The 23,013-nt window shown below is 41.3% G+C and overlaps 1 protein-coding gene across 8 annotated transcripts in view; it reads right to left on the bottom strand.

Annotated features, from left to right (window-relative positions):
• Positions 1-873: 873 nt before the first annotated feature.
• Positions 874-23,013, bottom strand: part of DMXL1 (Dmx like 1) — a 151,963-nt gene continuing 129,823 nt past the window's right edge. For 4 of the 8 annotated variants that reach the window (XM_053294358.1, XM_053294360.1, XM_053294361.1 and 1 more), the window contains 8 exons: positions 21,033-21,092; positions 20,705-20,765; positions 18,617-18,744; positions 16,310-16,402; positions 15,515-15,606; positions 5,746-5,798; positions 4,045-4,262; positions 874-3,471 (listed from right to left, as the gene is read on the bottom strand). In XM_053294358.1, coding sequence (XP_053150333.1) covers positions 3,247-3,471; positions 4,045-4,262; positions 5,746-5,798; positions 15,515-15,606; positions 16,310-16,402; positions 18,617-18,744; positions 20,705-20,765; positions 21,033-21,092 — 930 coding nt within the window. In that variant the 3' untranslated portion in view covers positions 874-3,246. The remainder of the gene's footprint in view (positions 3,472-4,044; positions 4,263-5,745; positions 5,799-15,514; positions 15,607-16,309; positions 16,403-18,616; positions 18,745-20,704; positions 20,766-21,032; positions 21,093-23,013) is intronic. The other 4 variants (XM_053294359.1, XM_053294362.1, XM_053294366.1 and 1 more) reach the window with 1 other exon arrangement.

Raw genomic sequence — 23,013 nt, 5'->3', positions numbered from 1 at the left:
AAAACCTTTTGCAGTACCATGACAAAAATGTGTGAATGTATTTTACATCTGCCTCCTACCCTAAATAGCTCATGGGTGCTCGCAGCTTTGCTTGGAATGTGCCATGATCCACTGCTGTAAGATTCCTCCCACAGCACCTTTTCAAAATGTGAACAAGAACCTGTTTCCACATGCAAGAATTGCCAGATCATGACACCTGTGTCCATGTCAGAAAACCTTGATTTAAGTGTTATAACCAAAAGATCTCCCATTAAAATATTATGCTAAAAAAGAACAAAAAAAGAGAGAACTCACCCCCCCCACCCCAGGATTTTTGCACTTGCACAGTATATGGTCCTACCTAGCCAAATGAATGCTTTCAGGCTGCCCCCCAAATTCTAAACAATATGACAACCAGTCATGGCCAGCAGCTGCTGGGGGAAGACTGCACAGAGCCAGGTAGAGGAATGGAGGGGGATGGGGTCCCTTTGTACTTATAGTATTCTGTGCACGTTTCCCCCAACTGGGCAACTATTCTACACTGCTAGAAGAAGAGAAACCCCACAAAAGATGGCAGGAACCATTATTGATACAGTAGTTTGCAAGGACTACTAAAAAAAAACACCATTGCTTGTATCATATGCACAAGGTCATATCTTGTGCAATCATGCTGGGGCAATGGGATGGTAGTCTCTGATTCATCATCAGTCAACAAAAATAATATATGCTTCATTAGCAAATTGATTAATAAAAAGTGAATTCATCCCACTCATCTAATCTTCAGCCATGTTACTCTTTTAGCTGTAAACCAGGTCTTTAGGTGACATGGGCAAAATTTAACTGACTGCTTCATATATCAATTGAGTGAAATAAAGAAATGTCAGACTGATAGTATCTGTTGCATTTTGGAACGAGTCTCTGCATGATTGTTTATTTAGGCATCATGAGTCTGTGCTAAATACATCATAATATTACAAAATGTAAATAATAGTTTCAGAGCATTCTTCATAAAAAACACTAAATTACCATTTTTCTAGTAGACGCACAGAACTACACAATAGAGTCTTGGCAAGCTTTAAGTGCAACTTCTCAAAAATGACTAAAAATGATAGCACTAGTCAAATATGAATTATTTCTATGTTAAATCTGCTTAACATACAGGTAAAAGTGATTATTCCAATTGCAAATCACCTGAAGTAGTCATCTTTTATACCTTTCAGCTCAGGAATAGAACCCAGCAACTGAAAGATGTTGGTATCCTAAACATCCATACCAACATCGTTTCCATATTTGTCTTTTTAATTTAATGATTAAAGAACCAGTGCTTTAATATACCTACATGGAATATCCTGGTCATAGCACTTAGACTCACAATCCATTCCTAAATACCTGTGCAGACTGTCTGTAAGGCCAGTGTAATTCTTCTGCAACCCTTGCACATAATTGTTGATCACTTTGCACTGGCCCCACAATGGGTACATACAGCACTACCTTATTTCTGGTGCAACAAGTCTCAGGATCAGGCTTTTAATGCAATGCTCACCAGGCACGCGGCTGAAAATAGGTAGCACTGAGCTGCTCTTCTGGCCTTATCAATGCAACTTAATTTACAAATAATGCAGAGGAAAAATGATTAAGATTAACGGTATCAAACAGCCACACCAGTTCTTTGAAATGCTGCTGTGCATTTCTTCTCTTAAAATTGAGTACTGTATATGTTATTGCACAGATTTAGACCCAGGTTAAGTGCTTAAAAAACCACCCCTCTAGGTACTGCTTGCACAAGGTGCTAAGTACATTAAAAATCATATTATAAAAGTTTTACAAAATGTTAAAATTAAACTTTTAAAATAAGTGTCCTGAGGATATTACAAAATTCATTATACAAGCCCTTCATTTGTTTTATTGACACCATCCAGTCCCAGACAACATTGTTTTACATGAAACATTGTATTGATACTGGGTTTTCTTCTCCACAAAATATTTTAGCAAAGTATGTCATTTTACATTTGAGTAACCAGTCTCTTATTTAAGTTCACATATTTTCAAGCTTTGTACACTTCTAAAATAAAATAGTAACCCAAAATAGTTACATAGACTGTTTTAGCACATAGGAAAATGTTGAAGGCTTTGTGCATCTTATATTTTGGTCAAAACAGTTAATGTATATAATTATACAATTTTACATTTTGGCAAAAAATTTCAAAATCTTATTTCAATATACTTTCTTTGATTTTTTTTCAATTATAAATCTATAGTTTATTTCATACAGTAGAATAGTCATTTGTATTCTTTTCTAAACTTGTTTGCTTCAGAAAAGTAATTAAAAAGCTATTATGGTCTAAATGCTGGGAAAACAGCATCTTTCTGCTAAATGAAAACAAATTCACTGGAAATAGTAAATGGCATTATCTGTCTGTTTTCTACAATATTATACACACACACACACACACTTACTTTACAAAATAAAGTTTCTAATTCAGTATTCTATGCAACACATTCCTATGGTTTGTCCCATCAACACTAAAGCTTCATATTATGATTTTTTAAAATATAATCCTTAAACAGTTTTATGAGGGAAATATCCACACACTACTTGCATATTTTGAAACAGGGCTCAGAGTTAAAAATATACGTTTATCTCTTGGTTTAAGGAAAAGGCTGCCATCCTGATAGCAGTGATTCAGGCAAGACAAGGTTTATTCCTTCAGTCCTCAGCTCTGGAGACAGAGTTCAAATGGCAAGAAACTTAAATTCTAGGAACTGGGTATCAGTGGTGGCTCAACTGTAAAAACTGCCACTATAGCGTCCCCATGGGCATTGGCCTCAGAAACAACTTTGCTTATTTTACTCAGTACAAGCTATAGTAATAGCTAGGAGCAGGAATTTGGCAACGGATAGTTCTGCTTATCAGAATAAGAGATGACGTAATAAGGCTTCCTTATGGAATGGTCTTTAGAAAAGAATCAGTGGAGAGAGAGAAAAAAGACAAGAAAGACCATGTACTCCTAACAGGACAAGGCATTACCACAAATGAAAAAAGAGATACTTCTGCAACATACTTATAAATATTTACTGAATCATCTATGGTTCTTTAGGCAAAATCAGAAGGAACTTATTAATCTTTAAGGCAACAATGCATCAAGGACTAAAGCTCCAAGCAATAAATATAAACATCAGAGAGTGTTATTGTGGTGCTAGCTGTACAATCATCAACATACTTTACATTTGTTAGCCACTTATAAAATATTTTCCAGAATCAACACATCAGAGCATGAGTTTTACATCATTTTTCAACACGTCACTGAATGGACTAAATCGATCAGGCAAGATTCTCATTTTTACTGTCCCATCAGCTCCACATGAGAATATGTGATTTGCTGGTCCTGTTTCGATCTGCATGACACCTGTCCCAAGATTTCTGAAAATCGACTGTCGAGAATGTTCGTTGATAAAAGTATGAAGTAGACTGAAACTAGAAAGACTCCATACCTAAAGAAAAAGATACAAAAAAATAAGAGTTTTAGTTGCCGGAGGTTCTGCTTAAGAACCTATTCATTATTTGTTATTTTTAGTGTTATATGAAAGTTTATTTATTAATACCGAAACTCACATAATTAAGGCAATACTAAAGGGCTAGACCAAAAAAGGAAAGAGAAAAACAGCAAATACCACAATTCAGTACAACAGTTCTTGGGGGAATCTATAATGAACATAAAATGTTGACCCACATGATATGCAATGGCACTGGTACCGCTACACAGAAAGCCCTGGCAAGGTTGTGCAAAAGGGCAGAAGCACAACTACTTAAAACAGTGCACCTGCAGTTGCATAGCAGTACTTACTGGAAATAACATTAGTAGTGTTGCAATATTGCAGGCACTCTGTTTTAAACAGTTGCACAACTGCCCTCTTGTAAAACACCTCCAGGGCTGCCTGCAGTGTGTGCAGCAGCGTTGGCTGATTGGTAATGTCACCGTTTCATTGAGCATCATATGAGCTTTCTCTCTCTCTCTCTCTCTCTCTCTCACACACACACACACACCTCCCCCTATATTACGTTACCTTAATATTTCCTTCTGCAGATCCTGTGACAAAATACTCTTCTGTAGGATCTACAGCAATTGCTTTAACTTGAGAATCATGACTCTGGAAAAATTGCCGTTGCTGCTTTTGACGAAGATCAATTATACAAGTATAGCCTTTTCTGCCGCCTGATAATAGTAGCTGATGTTTGGGGGCATATGCTAAGACAGTTGCTCCACTGTCATGACAGGTAAAGGCTGAAATCAAGAAAATTATAAAATACTCAATTATGAAATTTTTGTCTTTAATGTATTTTTAGGTCACAACAACCAGAAGTGGGTAGTGGAAAAGTAGCCGGGAACTTAGTTTCCATTTTGTCTAAAACTGTAATTTGTTCCAGATGCCTGGAGAGAGTTGTCTGAAGTATGTATCACTGAAGAAGTTGCCAGTTATGAAATAAAATGACAACTGGCCTTTGTGTTCGCATTACAGCATATCCATGTAGGTAGGGAAACATTGGGGCTATTCTTACGATCACAAAGATCGGGCTAGGAAAATCCTAGCCCGATTTTTGTGATCGTAAGAACCACCAGGCTTGCTGCCGAGCCCGGTGGTTCTGGAGCGGCTAACCCGCTCCTGTAGCCCGCCTCTTAGCCCGGGTTCTGTAGCCCGCCTCTTAGCCCGCTTAACCTGGGCTATCTGCTCGTGAGTAGCCGTGGTGTGGCTCCGCACTGCAGCTACTTGTGAGTAGACCCCCCCGGCCGGGAGGCTTAAAAGCAGCCTCCGGCTTGGGGGTCTCCCCAGTATGCCCTGCGCGCTCACTCAGGGCATACTGAGGCTTCCGGGGGCCACGCGGCCCCCAACCTCCCCAGCCTCCACCGGCTCTGTCTCGGGGCCGGCATCCTGTAGCCCGCTCTTCCTTCTCACGGCTAGGAACTGGGTCTCACGGATCGTGAGACCCGGTCCATCATCTACCATTTTAAACTTCAGGACAGATCAATCAAATGTGTGCAGTATATTTTGCTTGGTTACAAGAGATTCTCCTTACAGGATAATTGTGTCTATTTGACACAAGTTTCAACAGTGTATTAGTCTGTTGCATATATTATCTTAATTGCATGTACAGGTGGACTTCATCTGCGGTCCTGGAACCCGTGGTATACCTCGGCTTACGTAGCTAAAATCCGCATATCAGAGCTTCCTAGGTGGTCGGAAATGACCGCTGAGGTCATTGCTGGCCACCATTTTGCTTAGCAGAACCATTTTGTAGCTCTTGGGGGAAAATTTAAACTGATTTTTTTTAGAAAATCCCCAAAACTGGGGGTTTGGGGTGCATTGCTGGACAGGTGGAGACCTGCGGAGCATGGTACAGCACTTTATTTCTTTGATTTCCACCTGGTTTTTGCCCTGCAGGAACCTAACTCCCCGCCCCCAATTGCCATTGACTGAATGCCTTGTTAACCGCAGAAATCAACGGGAACGGAACCCCTGTGGATAGCAAGGTCCACCTGTATAATAATAGTGATCTGTTAGAACAAGTTTAAACAAAAACAAGACAAATTAATTCTAGACCAACATCTCCCCCACCCACCCCGCCCAAGCAAGCTCACAGAGAGTCAACTGTATTAAAAAATGTAACCAATTATCTAAGAGGTCTTAACATTCTAACATATATAAATCTATAGGTGGGGGTTTTTTTTGTGGGGGGGGGGTTGCACATATTTATAAATTTAAACTTACCATGCACCAAGCTACTAGAAGGTGCAACCAGAGTATCCCACAAACAAATGTTTCTAAAAAGAGATGGAGATAACAATAACTAAATATGCTATTTATAAAACTATGATTTAACAGCTGTATTCTAATCATTTCATACAAACTGTAGATTAATTTACCAACACTGTTATTAGAGACAAGTTTTGGGCGGTATAAAAATATGTTAAATAAATAAATAAATAAATAAATAGTCAGAACAATTAATAACTAGCAGTGGTTGACATCCTGACTAATGAAGCATGCATACTTCAAATGAGGAGATGGGAGCCCTTGTGCAACTGCCCCTTCCCCCTGCATTCTTGCTGTTACACCAGAGCCCTTAGAGTCTGAAGTTTTCTCTATGCCCCAGAAGTGAAAACATACAGTTGACCATCAGTGATGGCCTCTGAAGTTTTCCAGGCTGTGGCGAACTGGGCTGTGGCGAACTGGGCTGTGGCACAGTAGTGTGCACACAGAAGAGAGAGGGGAAACAGTGTGAGAGTTCCTATAGCACGCCACAGTCCCTTGAAGTGTTCATGCTTTGTTAGTTGGATGTCAACAGTTAATATTAAATGCCAGAACTCAGAATTACTTCCATGTTTCCACACAGTTCTAGACTGTTGTTGGCTTATATCTTCCCTTTCCCCTGATGTCCTTCTCTAGCAAGAAAAACAGGTTGCTTACCTGTAACTATTGATCTGCAAGTGATTCATCGACATCCTTAAGAACGGGCTCTACACCTGTGCAGGGACCTCGCAGCTAGACTTGCCATGCCCCCCGGAAGTTTGGGTTTCACCCAGACTGCTTAGCCCACCCAGATTCGCCCAGAATTCTTTCTTTTTAGCTTTAGCCCTTGTAGAAGCAGAGTTATGGAGCAAAAGTGTAGTCACTATTCTGCTGAGAAATTATTCTCAAGACAATTTACATAATATGCCAATTAGGCACCCAGATTTGGATAGACAGAATATGGCAACCCTACTCGGAGCCAAATGCTATAGCTCCTCTGGGTGCCCCCACTCCACCTCACATGCTCAGTGTGGAAGATATAAAAGGCGGGCTGGACACCATCTTTTCCGGTTCCTGGAAGACTGCCTACGTAGATGTTCATCCATTTTCCCCGGTTCCTGGAAGACTGCCTATGTAGATGTTCATACTGAAGAATAACAAGGCAGAAGTTGTACCATTGTGTGGATTTGACTGATAAGCTGTTCTCTGTTGTTTGTTATGAGCCAATCGTCCAAGTAAGTTTAGACTGTCAGGCCTTGTGTCCTCAAATAAGACACCACTGTGGCCATTACCTTGGTAAAAACTTGTGGGGCAGCTGAAAGCCCAAAGGACAAGACCTCATATTGGTACACTGCACCTCCCACTATAAACCTGAGATATTTTCGGTAAGTCTCTTGGATGCCTACATGAAAATAGGCATCTTTTAAATCTAACGTTGCTGCCCACTTGTCCTGAGCTAGGAAGAGTAGGATTGCCTGCAGCGTTGTCATTCTGAATTTCTGTGTCCAGATAAACCAGTTGAGGCCTCCATGATAGCCTGGATTCCTCTGTCTCGCTTAGGTATTTGGAAATAGCGGGAGTAGAACCCCGTCAGCCTGCTTGTCCACTGCACTGGTACAATTGCCTGTTTTTCCAATAGCACTTGCACTTCTTCCAGGAGTACTGGAGTTGCCTTGGTGAACCTCAGTCCCAAGAATGGGGGAGTTGCAATGAATTCTATTGCATACCCCGTTTCCACGATCCTGAGTAGGATCTAAATGTTATGTTGTGCCATGCTTGAGCATGGCTTGCCAGTTTGATGGAATTGCTGGCAACTACAAGACCAATGTTTGGGGCCTTGGGAATTGTATCTATGTGCAGTGGACTGACTGAGCAATCCAAACCCCTGCTTCACAGAGTCCTTGTTAGCTCGGGAGATTTGAGTCTTGTTTCTTTGGTTGTCCCCAAAGACAACCTTGTTGTCTTGTTTCTTTGATTGTCCCCTTTATTTTTCAGTTGGAGGTGTCTCCTCGCTGTTGTTGTGGATGTTGGCATCGGCACCGAGCATGGGTCTGGGTCCGAGCAATCAGCCTGGGAGGTTCCTGCGCGAGCCCCATTGTTCTAATGAACCAATAAAACATGATCCAGATCCATAGTTACAGGTAAGCAACATGTTTATCTGGATCGTGATCCATTGGAATCCATAAGAATGGGCATTTAGCTAGCTCCCTAATGAGGAGGATGCAGTAGTTATTGAAACATCCTTTAAAACACACTTCTCCTAAAGTCTGCTTCCGCTGCAGAGCGAAAGTCAACTGCATAGTGTTTTATAAAGGGCAACTCCAAGGACCAGGTTGCCGCTTTGCAAATGTCTCTGAAAGTTATGCTGGGTAAGTGGGCTGCTGATGCAGCATAGACCCAAGCAGAATGACCCCTGAAGGATTTTGGGGGCTCAACATTTTGCAGTTTGAATGTCAGCAACAGGGGCAGATTAACCTTTTTGCCACCCATAGGCATAAAGGCTTTTGCCACCCTAAAAAAAGAAGAAAGTGGGCAAGATAATGTCTTGGTTTAGATTAAAGTCAAGAGAGACTTTTTGGTAGGATCACATGGTCCATTCACATCACTACTTTGTCAGAAGAATTTTGTAAAGGAAGTATCTATGCACAAAGCTGGCAGTTCGCTCAGTCTATAAGCTGTGGTAATTGCTATATGAAATGCAGTTTTTAATGTCACTAGTTTTAGAGGAGCAAAGTTCATGGATTCCAAAGTCAAACTGAGAGTACTAGTGATATACTCCATTGGGCTATAGGTTGTCAGAGGATATAAATTAGTCAATCCTTTCAAGAAACCTTTGCAATGTGGATGCGTAAATAGTGTTTTTCCATCCCATCCCAGACGTTTGTGGGACAAGGTGGCAAGAGTGGCAAGGTGCACTTTTATGGACATGTTAGCTGAGCTGGATGAATTCAGAGAAATCAGTAACAGGACTACTCTGATCGAGGCTTTGAGTGGATGGAAGCCATTTACCCTTGCATATGTTCTGAATAGCTTCCAATCACTAGCATAGTTTAGCCTTGTTGATGGTTTTCTCCAATTCAATGATACCTTGTTTAGAAGCCTATCTGCCATGCCGTGAGATGTAGTGTGGCTATGTCTGGATGTAGCACTTGTCCCATGTCTCAAGACAGGAGATTGGGATGTTGTGGAAGCAGCTGGTACCTGTGATGGGACAGTATGAGTACCAATGGAAACCAGGACTGGCGGAGCCACCAAGGTATTATTAGAATGCATGATACCTGCTCACCAGTAACCTGGTTACCACCCTGCCAATTAGTGGTTGTGGTGGGAAAATCTAAAGAATTTCCTTGGACCAATCTATCTGGAAAGCATTGCCAAGAGATTGAGGGTTGTACCCTGCATTTGGCATTTTGCAATGTAGCAAACAGGTCTCTTGCAGGGTAAACCCATGCCTGGAATTTTGGCATCAGAAACTTTTTGTAGATCTCCCACTCGTGCTGCTGTTGGTTTGCAAACGTCCAACTGAGGTAGTCCCCAAGTACATTGTCCGTTCACTTTCTATGGATAGCTATAGGGGGATCTGGCTATGGATAGCTATAGGATGGATCTGGTTCCATATGCACCAGTGCCAAAACAGTGAAGGCTCGGAGCGCACAAGGATCTTGACACGGTCCCACCTTGCCTGTTGATATAAGCAATGGTGGTTGTGTTGCCAAGCTGTATCTGGACAACTTGACCCTTCAAGATTGGTATGAAGGCTTTCATGCCCATGCACACACCCAGAAATTCCAGGAAGTCAATATGCAAATTTTCCTGTTGTTGGGTCCAATGATCCTGTACTTGATGGCTATTGCAGTGTGCCCCCCCCCCCGCAATGGTTAGGAATGCATCTTTCGTGACCCACACTGAAGGCATTGGGTTCTGGAAAGGAACACCTTGTAGGTTTTTTTTTGGGGGGGGGATCATCCACAAACTTAGCAATTGAAGTATGGGGAATGGAATATTGAGTAGACGCTGTTGACTGTCCACATTGGGGTGAAAGACTGAAAGGAACCACATTTGCAGTTTCCTTATTTTCAAACATGTGTAATGTACAGTTGAATTGTAGGAGGCCATAAGACCCAGATGATGTTGGATATAATATGCCCACTGGTTTGGTTGAGCTTGGAATTTCTGAACAAGGTTCTTGATGGCATTGAAATGTTCTGTTGGTAAGTATGCACAATTTATTGCTGTGTTTAATACAGATCCTATAAAGTTTATTGACTGTACTGGTTCCAAGTAAGATTTTTTCCAATTCACTTTTATCCCCAGGTCTTTGAGAAGGGATAGTATATATGACATCTGAGAACTTAACTCTTCTCTGCTTCCCGAAGTTAGAAGCCAATTGTCCAGGAAAGGGAAGATCGCTATCCCCCTTGTTCTTAGATATGCTACTATCACTGCCATGCATTTCGTGAAAACCTGTGGTGCTGTTAACAGTCCAAAAGGTAATATCTTGTACTGGAATACTGACTCCCCCACAATGAATTGCAGGTAGTTCCGATGATCTTCTCTGATGCCTATGTGAAAATAAGTGCTACATCCAGCATTGCAAGCCACTGTTCCTGGCATAGAAGAGGCAGTATGTCTTGCAAAGCTATCATCCTGATTTTTTTCCACATAAACAAATATGTTCAATTGACACAAAGTCATTATGGGACAAATCATTCCATCCCTTTTGGGGATTTGAAAGTACTGCAAAAGTAGAATCCGTTCTTCCTCCTTGACTACCGTACAGGGGCAATGGCTCCTTTACCCAAAAATTCCTTCACCTCCTCCATCAGAAGTGACAATGCCCATGTGAAACACACACCTGTAAAGACTGGCAGGGCCTTGAACTCTACTGCATACCTCACAAAAATTATTTTGAGGACCCAAACAAGCTGATGTTATGTGGTGCCATCTGGGGGCATGGCTTGCCAGTTTGATGGTATTGGCAACTTGTGGTGTATTTGACATGCCAGCAAGGAATTTTATCTATCTATCTGGAATAGGCAAGAAGTTCTTGGTGTTGTAGTGGTGCACCTACAGAATCCTCAAAGATGCTGATTTTGGGCCTCAGCTTGTTTACTGCGTTGGCCCTGGTTAGCTTTATTCTTAAGTTTAAAGAATTGTTTTTTGTAGGGATGATATTTTCTCAAATCCCTGCATTCCTATTGATGGAAGTGTATTCTTTGTTTTGGGAAAGACTTATACTTTGAGTGTGTTTAAGCAGAGGTAGCTGGAGCTGTGAATGACTTTGCTGTATACTTTGATATTTTCATCTTCTCCATAGTAGCATCAGTCTCATCACTAAAATAAGCCCTTGTCATCAAAGGGCTCCAGTCTTGTCCTTCATGTCATACTGGAGTGACACAGAGTGGAGCCATGCATGCTTGCACAAAGAGATGAAAATTGCCGTAGGCCTCATCTCTGTCTCTGCAAGGTGTTTAGCAGTACTTAACTATTGTCTGATCACTGCAATCAACTTGGCCGTAGTCTCTGAGAAGCATTTTTTAAACTCCTCAGGGAATAGTTTGTCCATATCCTGTTGTAGACCTTCCCAAAGGGAATGATTGTATTTTGCCATACAGACAGAATAGTTAGCAATCTTCACTGAGAGGCAGGCTTTTGTATAGATCTTGCTCCCTGCTGCCTCTTTGCAAATTTTGATGTCACACATTTTTTATTTTTATTTATTATTTCTCTGTGTAAACTGCCCTGAGCCATTTTTGGAAGGGTGGTAATAACTAACTAACTAACACAGTCAGTGACGAAAGAGTTAGAAGACGATGCTTTAGTAGGTATGTATTTTCCTTCTCCTATAATGGTGCAGCGGGGAAGTGACTTACCTAGCAAGCAGAGATTGCTGGTTTGAATCCCCGCTGGTATGTTTCCCACAATATGGGCAACACCTATATCAGGCAGCAGCGATATAGGAAGATGCTGAAAGGCATCATCTCACACTGCGTGAGAGGAGGCAATGGTAAACCCCTCCTGTATTCTACCAAAGAAAACCACATGGCTCCATGGTCACCAGGAGTCAACACCGACTCAAGGGCACAACTTTACTTTATACATGATAGAACTTCTCCAACTGTCTTGAGGTGGGTGTTGAGGTATGAATAACCTCCAAAGCCGCCTTAGCAGCCCAGGAAATAACAGGTAATAATGGAAGAGCCAGCAGTTGTGCACTTGTGAGGCTGCCATAAAGGCATATACAGGATAGACTCGAATTTACAGTATACAGTAGTAGACTGGACTTTACAATCAAGGCCTAGGGCCTCAGCCATTGCTTTTACTTTTAGGTGGTAAGCTTTCAGTTCCCCCACTGGAGATACATGGGTTGCAGATGGAACATCTTGTGACGGATCATCCAGTTCAATGCTTTCCAGGTCCGACTCAAAATCAGATGAACCATTGTACTCATCGTCAGATGATGGAAGTGGAGAATTAGGCACAGGAGGTTGAGCAGGAGTTGTTTTTTTAATTGGAATTGAATCTGCACATGAGTTTCTGTTGTAGATGTTCTCTGGCTAACTTGTTCCAAAGGTTGTATTTGTGTAGTCGTGGTCACTAGAAGAGGTTTGTCCCCTGAAGAAACAAGTGGAGAGACATTTGTTTGAGTAACCATAGCAACTGTGAGGCATTTGGCCATGGCTGTGGAGGCATCTTCTGCCGCCAGAATGTGCACTGGTAAAGAATCTGGTAGATTAGTAGCCAATGTAAAAGTAGTTTAATTTTTTTGTTGAGCTTTCCATGCTTTGTAGTCATATGGCAGCCCTGGTGTTGTTAACCTGAAGTCAGACTTTACAGGTAGCCAAGAAAGGGGAACTGAAGAGTGATGGGCAAAACCACAGGCAAGCCACTGGGTGGAAGTGGTTGTTGGCCCCATCAGTTGACCTGCAGTTAAAGCCTGGTTCACTGAAGGTTGAAACAGACTATGAGGAGTTGTGTGAACTCCCCACTGTAGGCATTGAAGGGGTAGCAATTGATGTTGTGGTAAGATTACCACATTCTGGTCCTTCCCTTACCCACCTCTCTTAGTTAACATGGGCTATAATCTGGCCAAAGCACTTATCAAACAGCGTATTACAGACATAGAGTGACAATCTGATATAGGCAAGGCCCCAAACTTCCTCATCAGTGAAGGACACAGATATACCACCACTCCTGTGGCATACCTAACACAACTGGAAGTCCCAAAGCACAGGAAGGCCTTCATGCTGGTGCGTTGCCATGTCCTTCACTCAGCTGTGCTTGAGGAACAGTATAGGAAGAGTCCACTCTCAGAATGTCAATGCCCCTGTGACTCAGGGCAAGCAGAAAGAACAGGACATGTCCTCCTTCAGTGTTTGTATTACAGGGACATTTGTGCCACCTTCATTCTACTGCTACTACATAACTATCCTTATCAGACAGACCAATTTTACACCTCTTTGCTACTCTTTGAAAGCAACCCAACCACCACTATAAGATGATGCCAGAACCAGTGCTGGCAGGTTCTGTGCAGCAGAATTCAAAATCTGGTAGATGATGACCTCCTGTTCGTACCCAGTGCCCAAAGTTATGAACTAACTCAAGAACACCTTTGCCTGCTGCCTCAGAGTGCTTCATGACAGCCCAACATTCCTATAGTTCTATAGACCCACAGCTTCTTGGGTTTTTACCTTGCCCTAAACTGGCAAGACGCTTACTATGTCTATAGTTGCTCCTGTATGATTTTATATGTCTTCACGTTTTACATACAACTTTTAAATGCATTCTTGATTCACTCTTTTATGCCTTTTAAAAAGTGATGTTCATGACAAATATTTCTACCCATTTTTACTGTTAACTATTCAGGGTCATTTAGTTTGTGGTCTTGTTCTGTCTTAGAAAGCCATAGTTTTATTTTACATTTTACTTCTACTCTTGATTCTTACAGTCTTTTCTCATAGTCTTTCATTATAAGCTTGTATTCTGCACCCTTAGGCTTTAATGTCTACTTTTACTTTTAATATGTAATTAACCCTTTTACTTTGTGCTGGTCTATGATGGTAATAAAGATTGATTGATTGACTGGTCCTCCCCAGGATCTAATCCACCTAATGGCGCAGCGGGGAAATGACTTGTTTGCAAGCCAGAGGTTGCCAGTTCAAATCCCCGCTGGTATGTTTCCCAGACTGGGAAACACCTGTATCAGGCAGCAGCGATATAGCAAAGATGCTGAAAGGCATCATCTTATAGTGCATGGGAGGAGGCAATGGTAAACCCATCCTGTATTCTACCAAAGACAACCACAGGGCTCTGTGGTCACCAGGAGTCAACACCAACTCGACAGCACACTTTACCCCAGGATCTACTGTTGCCTGGGACAATAAGTTTTAAACACGGCTGTGAACACAGTACTGTTGCTGGAAAGTTGAAAGCAAGGTTTGAGCCATCAATGGATCCAGTCCAGCATCAATGGCCTCAGTTTTGTCTTTGATGTCGAACACAGGTGCTGGAGACGTCTCTCAGCATTGAGGAGTTACATGCTTCGACACTGTGATAATTGGTGTATTCAGCCTTGGAGAGACCCCTTCATCACAATCTCTCAGAGTCGAAGGTGGCTCTCCAGGCCGATCCCTCAGTGTCAAAGGGGAAGGTGAGCGGATTGGAGTCGTTACTGGAGAAACAGATGCCAGATGTGGAGTTGCTGTATTCCCAATGTTGACTGTCTTGGCATCGAAGGCATCAGCGTTGGAGGTCTTTACACCGAAGCACTCTGTCAATGGCTATGAGTTTGACTCTGACCTAGGAACAAGGGTGCACTTCGCAGCCCAGATGGAGATGGCATCTTTTTGGATGCTCCCTTCGCATGTCTATGTTTTTTCGGAGCTGGATTCGAGGGATTAGTAGCCACAGAGCCATGCTTCCTCTTCTTCTTGTGTCAAGGACGTGAGCCCCTTTGAGGCTTGAAAGAACTAGACACCAGGTGTTTAGACTGTACAGTCCACAATGTCGATGTAGACACAGATGCCAATACTGACTTCGATGGTGTAGTGTTTAGTTCAAGGGATTCAGGGCATCATTGTCCAGAGTCGTACATATCCGAGACACAGATTTCGTCTCGTCTGTTTTGAGAATGACATATATATTTTATATGTTGTCATATTGTGTCCGCCCAAGCAAATGAGACAAGAAATGTGAGACAGCAGTTTAGTTCCACAATCAGCACAGTGTTTAGAAGATTTCTTTCCAGATTTCTTTTTCATTTCCGTTCCGAGTCAAGTCCAAGAAGTCCGAATTAAAACCAAAACAGTCCGTTCAGCTATGGCGATTCATTCAGCAGTCCGGTCAGCTATGACAGTTGAAAAGGAACTGGGGAAAATGGCGTCTAGCCTGCCTTTTATATCTTCCATGCTGAACATGTGACACAGAGCATGGATGCCTATAGGAGCTAGAACACTTGGTTGCGAGGTCCCTGTGCAGGCACAGAACCCATTCTTATGGATTCCAATGGATCACAATCCAGATCTGGAGCTACATGTTTCAGACTGAACCATGTGTCAAGTTGCACTTTAAGAAGATCTGATCTAATACTTGGCTCTTTTTTATCAACATATGAGAAAACGATGGGTACAGAAAATCATGGATAAAAGTTACTTTTAAAACCGTAGTTATAAAATAGAGAAGACTTCAACATGTCAGTAACTTCTTATTCGCACATTTGCCACTGTGATTGTGGAACTGATTTTAGTACCTGTTGTCAGTAGACTGCCCAGCTGTGACTATCAAAGATGAAGAACTGATGAAAACAAAATCATTGGCCGTTTTGTTATGGCACTGCCATGTCTGGAAAATTATAATGCACAGTTAGTAAATAAAAGACAGGAAATAAAAAAATATATAATTATTTTATCAGAGAAAATGCAAGTGTTCTAAGATTCTTATTCTAAGAGTGGCAATAATCCAACACATTTCAGGTGTGCTCAGTCGTTCTATGGCTTTTTTTTCCTTTGGACAACAGACACTTTTGTAAGTTCCCACTGTTTCAAAGCAGTTTGCCACATGGCATAGTGACTGCTCTTAGAGAAGCATAAATACAATGGCCCGTTGGCTGCAGAAAACTAATTGTGTGGATCCCAAATAGTATCTTCGCATACAAATTTCAAATTACTCCCCCCACACTTGTTGACAACATGGAACAATGTTTGAAACATTAAACTCCTGCAGAAAAATGGAAACCTCTGTTTTGGGTCCCCTTTCCCGCCTGAAAAAATAAAATATAAATATGACTTAGCCTCTGTACGATTTTTCAACCAAGAGTATAGTAGTAGCAGCAGATAATGACATTTAAGGTTCTACAATCCCACAACCAAGTATCTGTATGCACAGGGCAGGAGGGAACCCAGTTTATTCTATTCTCTACTCTGTTTTTCAGCCAAGTCTGTCTCCTAACATGGCTTACAGAAATTAAAATATGGACTTAAGTTTCACGGTAGGGCAAGAAAAAAACAAAAACATAATATAAATACTTTTTCTTTGTTTTGCTCACCAGATATGGTTTGGGTGTGCTTCCACCATGTAGACAACGTTTCCAGTTTGTTTGGTACAAACTTATATATCCATCGCCATCAACAATCCCAAACTGAAAAATTTATTAAAAAATACAATTTACTTTTCACCAACAAAATAATCTTTAACCGTATATAAAATGCTGTTAAAAAAAACACCCCTCAAACTGCCTGATACTTCCATGCCTAACCTATGATTATGAAAGTAATCACCACTGATTCAAACGTTTTGCCTATAATAGCCCTGATCTAGTAACTCCTACCATATCCAGGAGATCTGATGTGCAATTCATATTAAGCAAAGGAACCATCATTAAGGAACCATCATTCACTCCCAATATCTGTGGCAGCATTAAGCATGCATTCTCAGTTGATGAGTGGAGCTTTAACATTAGATGAATAGAAAGCCTTTGCCTGAAGTTCCATGTTTATGTCTGAACTCTCAGACATATGTATTTGGATACATATATTTAGGATCAGGTACAGAAATGCAACAATAAGCAGCTTTATATTTCTAGACATTTTGTTTCAAAAGGTAGCATACTTGTTGCCTCTAGATAAAGTATGTCAGAAATAGGGCAGGTTTAAAGGTCTGTTTCCATTAGGGATTTGCACAAACTGGTGCTTTGTTGGTTCGGTGGTGGGTTACCTTTAAGGAGCAGGGAGGGTGCTCATCCCTCCACCACTGTGTTTCCCCACTGGCTCTGTCTGCAAAACCACTGATGTGGGGTGTGAACATACCTCCTTGCTGCCCCAGTCAGCTTCGGACCGGAAATGGCCAGTGCATGACATGCGCATGCACACTGGCCACTTCTGGTCCAATGCTGATTGGGGCAGCAAGGAGGTATGCTGTTGCCCCATGTCAGTGGTTTTGCAGACAGTGCTAGTGGGGGAAACACAGTGGTGAGGAGATGAGCACCCTCCCTGCTACTTAAAGATAAACCCCTGTTGCCAAATTGGCCTGAAAGCCGGACCAGTTCAGTGGTCCGGAAAGGACTGCCAAACCGGTTTGTGCACATCCCTAGTTTCTGTGTTGTGATGCAGCATGTTTAAGGCCAACTGATATATTCTGAATTAAAGCTTAACTCCACAGTTGTGTGACAAGTAGTTGATTCTATTGACAGCATTCAGGCTAAATCCTGAACATTGCAGGTAATTTTATTCCACTTCACAGCCTGTCCTGCAGTGCTGACAGCTGTTAGAAGAAAAGTAAAGCTATGTCTCCAAATGTATGCATTTATCTCTAGTCTCTTTATAGATCTGTAATCAAAGAAACAAAAAGGAAGGGTCATGCTGTGCACTGTTGGAGCACAGATTTTACTTAGCTCTTTCTGGCTACTAGAACTGAACAGAGTCATGATCTGCTTGCAAACAGAAAGCAACTGACAGAGTGAACATAAGAATACAAAAAAAGCCCTGCTGGATTAGGCCAAAATCTAATCCAGGCCAGCATCCTGCCTCATGTAGCTGCCAACCAGGAGCATTTGGGAAACCCACAAGTGGTAGGAGAAAAGGTAACCACTTGCTCCTTTGGTGCTCCCTGGCACCTAGTGTTCAGGGGCATGCCACCTCTGATCCTGATAGAAGTATACAGCTACCAAGGCTGGTCACCACTGATAACCCTATCCTCCATCAATTTGTCAAATTCCTCTTTAAAACTGTCTGTATTGGTGACCATCACCACACCCAATGGCAGTAAATTCCATAGTTTAATGACATGCTGTGTAAACTTTGTCTGTTCTGAATCTCAGCATTTAGTTTCAATTTCTCTCTATTCACTTTATCCACACTATGCATAATTTATGCACCTCTATCAAGTCCCCCCTTACCCACTTTATAGTGAATGAATATGAGCTGGCTAGCTAGTTGCATAAAGCCACCTAATGGCGTGGTGGGGAAGAAACTTGCCTAGAGAGCAAGAGGTTGCTGGTTCGCCTTTATCAGGCAACAGCAATATAGAAAAATGCTAAAAGACATCATTTCATACTATGCATGAGATGGCAATGGTAAACCCCTCCTGCATTCTACAAAAGAAAACCACATGGCTCTGTGGTCGCCAGGAGTCAACACCGACTCGACGGCACAACTTTACCTTTACCTAGCTGGCTGCATGGGATGACCCCACAGGTGACATACTTTCCAACCCAACAAGAATATCAAAAGGGAAGAACTGCTGTTAAAAACTCACTCATATTTGTGTTTGTGACATTATATGGTGTGAAAAATACTGTGAAGAAACAAATCAACTTTGTATTTATTATTCCTGCCCGAAGCTAATGTAGTCTTACCTTATTGCCTTGATAATTGAATCTCATCCGTGTAATCCTGGAGTTGCCACCAGATCGGAAACATGTAATTTGTTGACAATGACCCCACTCAAACATTCTCACACTACCATCCTGAGCACCTGTCAAGTCTGCAATAGAAAAAGAAACCTCACCACGTTTGTTTTTGACTTGAAACTAGAGATGTATTTCAGAGAAGAAAAACTAGTTTGAAGAAGAATCTTAGAAGTATAAGTTCTTTTCTATAGATTTTCAGTTTGAACTATGGGTATTAACTTGTTGGAAAGTGTATTTGTAGTCACTGACTGCTTCAGTGACTGCACCCTTTTATAAAGAGTATTTTGGAGGCTACTTGCAATGGTTCACTATGAATTACATTAGAATGCTAAGCAATCTTGTGAAATTTATTAACTTATTTATATTACTCCACAAAGCCAAATGCACACTGCATCAAATATTACCTGATGTCATCAGTATAACTTATGAAATCCTCTACATTTCAAATTGCCTCGGAGCTGTGCCCATAAAATGGAAAAAAAGCATGGGGGGGGGGAGTAGATGCAATATGACATATAATTTGTCACAATTTCAGCTGAAAACATATTTTCCATTGTACATTAAACACAGTCTTGGCTGAACATTTTATAATTTGTGGACTTGAATTTACAAAATCTTTCACCTCACTCCACACTAAGATATAGGGAAGACAGAATAAAAAGCTATGTGGCACCATTTCAAATACAGGAGAACCTCGCCATTCATCGATCCAGCACCCACAGTTTCATATATCCATGGTTGGGTAACTGACACCCAACCATGGCATACCTCCCCCCAAAAAGTTCAAAAAAGGTTAATATCATGTACCCGTGGTTTCAAGGTGGCCAGAAATGACCTCCAATGGTATTTCTAGCTTCCATTTTGAGCACAGGAGCCATTTTGTGGCTTATTTCTAAATATTTTTTTTAAAGACCACAATTTTCCAGCAAAAATGGTGTAATTGCTGGACATCTGGGGACCTGCAGAGCATGGTGCAGCACTTTGCATTATTTTGACCATTGGGGGGCATTATTTTGACCTCCCCCTCTTCCAGGAACCTAAACCCCTGAGTCCCAATGCCTGCAGTTTCGTTATCTGAGGTTGAAGTAGAAGACAGAACCCCTGCGGATACCAGGGTTCTCCTGTTCCACTTCATAACCATGAAATGGTTATACCTCCCCTGCTAACTGAGCAGAGGGGCTCCTTGTTGTGATTCTCTATTTAGTAGGGGGAGAGCAACTGGCCCTATATATCCACAGCACAGCATCCCTCCAGTCACTGCTGCTGGTGTCTATCGTAGGTTTATTTTTTAGATTGTGGGCCATTTGGGGACATGGAGCCATTTCATTTATATCTATGTAAACCCATTTGGGAACTTCTGTTGAAGAGCTACCGAATATAATATAAACTAGCTAAACCCACACAGAACATCTGTGCGCTAGTACTTTGTTGCTCTCCTTGCCCCTGCCAAAGCCCCTGCTTTATTGCTCAGGGTCAGCCACCCACTCTCAGCTGCCCTCTCCCTGCCACTTACTTACTTGCCCCCTCCCTGCCGCTCGCTCACTCACCCCCTCCTCCCTGCCACTCACTCTCTCCCCCTCCCTGACGCTTGCTCACTCGCTGCCCATTCACTCACCTGTCCCCTTCCCACCCGCTCGCTCACTCACCCCCTACCTGGTGGTCTTCTCTATCTGCATACAGAATCCCCACTGCCCAATCACCACAGTGCTTCTGCTCTGTTAACTCCGACTGGTAAAGCACTGTGAGGGCAGAACTTGCCACATATGACCTTAGCGTATTATAGATAGATAGATAGATAGGATAGATAGATATTCGCCATTACAATTATGCTGAAGATCCATCTTGTCTACACAATGTTTATAGATACTTTACAATTTACCTGCAGACAATATTCATTAGGAAACTGATTTTTAGTCATGTAATGTAGTTAAGCTAGCACTGCTTTCCTTTGTGAGGACTTCTTTAGACATATATTTTTATGGAATAAAATACAGTCATGCAAACTTTAAGACAACCCAAAAGTACAAAACTTACAATATGGTAATGTTGGGTGAGATGCCATTCTTCTGACATTATTGATTGACTTCTTGAGCATCTGTTAAATGTACAAAATTAAATAGGTAAACTATATAATTAACCAAAACCCTATTGAATTCAATTAATTAGTGATGCAAAATGCATACACTACTATGTTTGCTTTGCGAATTTAGAGCTGAAATATGGATGGAAGTAAATGAAAACTAAATCTTTCCCTCAACATTATTATACACTGAATATCAACAGAACTCAACCCAGGTAAGTGCAAGCTTGTGTTTCACAGGTCTAAGGATCCCAACAGAGACACTCTGGACTGCAGTCTTACCTCTTTTCTTGCCAATTCCTTTCTGATTCCATTAAATTTATTGGAATATTCCTGTATATTCTAAGGCAAGTAAGACAGAGGCAGAAGCAGAAGCATGTAAGAGAGAGGTAAACAAACTTTTACAAAAATTAAGTAGGAATTAAGAAATTAGGTTTTGCATTTAATCGTAGACTTAAGAGAATTTAGGGGTGAATTACAGACATTGGTTGGAAAATGGTTTACTGAAGTAGCCCTTGAATAAAAGAGCACATATTGCAGCAGACACAAAGAAACTGACTTACAGCTGTGGGTTATGTTTATAGAAACGGTATTTTAAGAAGTCTCATTTACACTAACACTTAGGTAAAATATTTGTAATACGTTTTATTTGAAGATCCCTGTGCTGAAACAGAAAAACTAAAATTGTATATCAGTCAAATTATGGTGTATAATGATTTAGCAGCAGCCCATCTGTACCATGTAATGTTTAGCTGCTGAAAAATATGCCAATTCTGTTATTACTGTTCACCCAGTTTAGCTCATTTAATTATTGCTTCCTGGGTCTATGACCAGTGACAAAGAGGGCTGTCCACCTGAACAATGAGGAAATGCCTGTGTACTATTTTGTAATTCTATCATGACACATGTAGAGTGGAGCAAGCATAACACAATAGGGCAACTCTATATCCCCTGAGCCGCAGGGGCAACAGCACTGACCATAAGGAAGTTGTTTGAATTTACCATCAAATACTGCCGAAGGGAGAACATACAATCACACGAGGATCAGAAATCTCCTAAATCTTGGTACCAAGATATGGTCGAAGTATTCAGCCGGTTTATAGTTAAAAGTTTGAGAACCTAAGTAAATTCCCTTGGGTAACTGTGAGGACTCCTCCTGCAAATCTGTATTTCGGAGCTGTTGCTTCACAAAGCAAAGTGCCTGCTATAATCCTCACCCAATAAGATCTTCTCATTTAATTATTGCTTCCTGGGTCTACGACCAGTGACAAAGAGGGCTGTCCACCTGAACTGGAAATGAGGAAATGCCTGTGTACTATTTTGTAATTCTATCATGACACATGTAGAGTGGAGCAAGCGTAACACAATAGGGCCCAAGTGATGCAATTTTAATTTCTGAGCTGATTTCCATTTGGAAACGAAACTGTCTGATAACACTAAAGGGGCAAGACCAGCCGGAAAGAAGACCAGGTTTAACCAAAATTTAATTATGCAAACCATACTTTTGCTTTCACAGTAGTGACCCTTGCTTCCCTACAAAGCACGGCATTTGCTGTACCCCTGGGTACCTGAAAAATAGCCCTCAGGAATTTAGTTTGTACTGTTTCAAGCTGAGAGAAATTTCCCAGTGGACCAATCTGTGCCCAATAAAGAATTTGTGAATATATCTTGGCCTTCAACAATTTAATAGCTACTGGTACAAAAAAGGCACCCCTAGAGTAATAGAAGGACTCCGCATCTGCTTTTGCCCTTCTGGTGCAATATCTGAAGGATGTTGCTGTGCAAATATGCTCATAAATCTCACAGTCATGCCTCTATGGGGGTATGCACTAATTCCCCCTCAGAACATACATTGGAATAAGAATCTACTCAGGCAGCACAATCTTTATCTATATTGTTCACAAGTGAAGACCCACAGCCTTCTGTGCTTATGATTACAGCTTTATTCGGCATGCTACTGTTCAATAAGTGATCTTTTCTATAGCATTATTTTCAGTAATTTACTCAGAGATGTATTTTAAAGATCTGTGTGGCAACAGAGTACATAATTTTATTTTCATTTTATTTACTATTTCAAGCACATGCAAAGTGACCTAACTGATACAAAATAAGGGCACCATGTATACCCATCTGAGCCTTTAAGTACTTATTTTAATTAAAAAGTACTCCTGAATTTTACATGCTGAAACTAATCACTACAATTGAATCAAGTAAGATTTCTAAAATATATTCAGTCCACAAAGGATTCTGAGGTGCACCCCTC

The sequence above is a fragment of the Hemicordylus capensis genome, chromosome 2 (assembly GCF_027244095.1).
Source record: "Hemicordylus capensis ecotype Gifberg chromosome 2, rHemCap1.1.pri, whole genome shotgun sequence".
NCBI classification, from domain to species: domain Eukaryota; kingdom Metazoa; phylum Chordata; class Lepidosauria; order Squamata; family Cordylidae; genus Hemicordylus; species Hemicordylus capensis.
The sequence above is the reverse complement of the archived record's forward strand: the minus strand, read 5'-3'. Positions and strand labels throughout refer to the sequence as shown.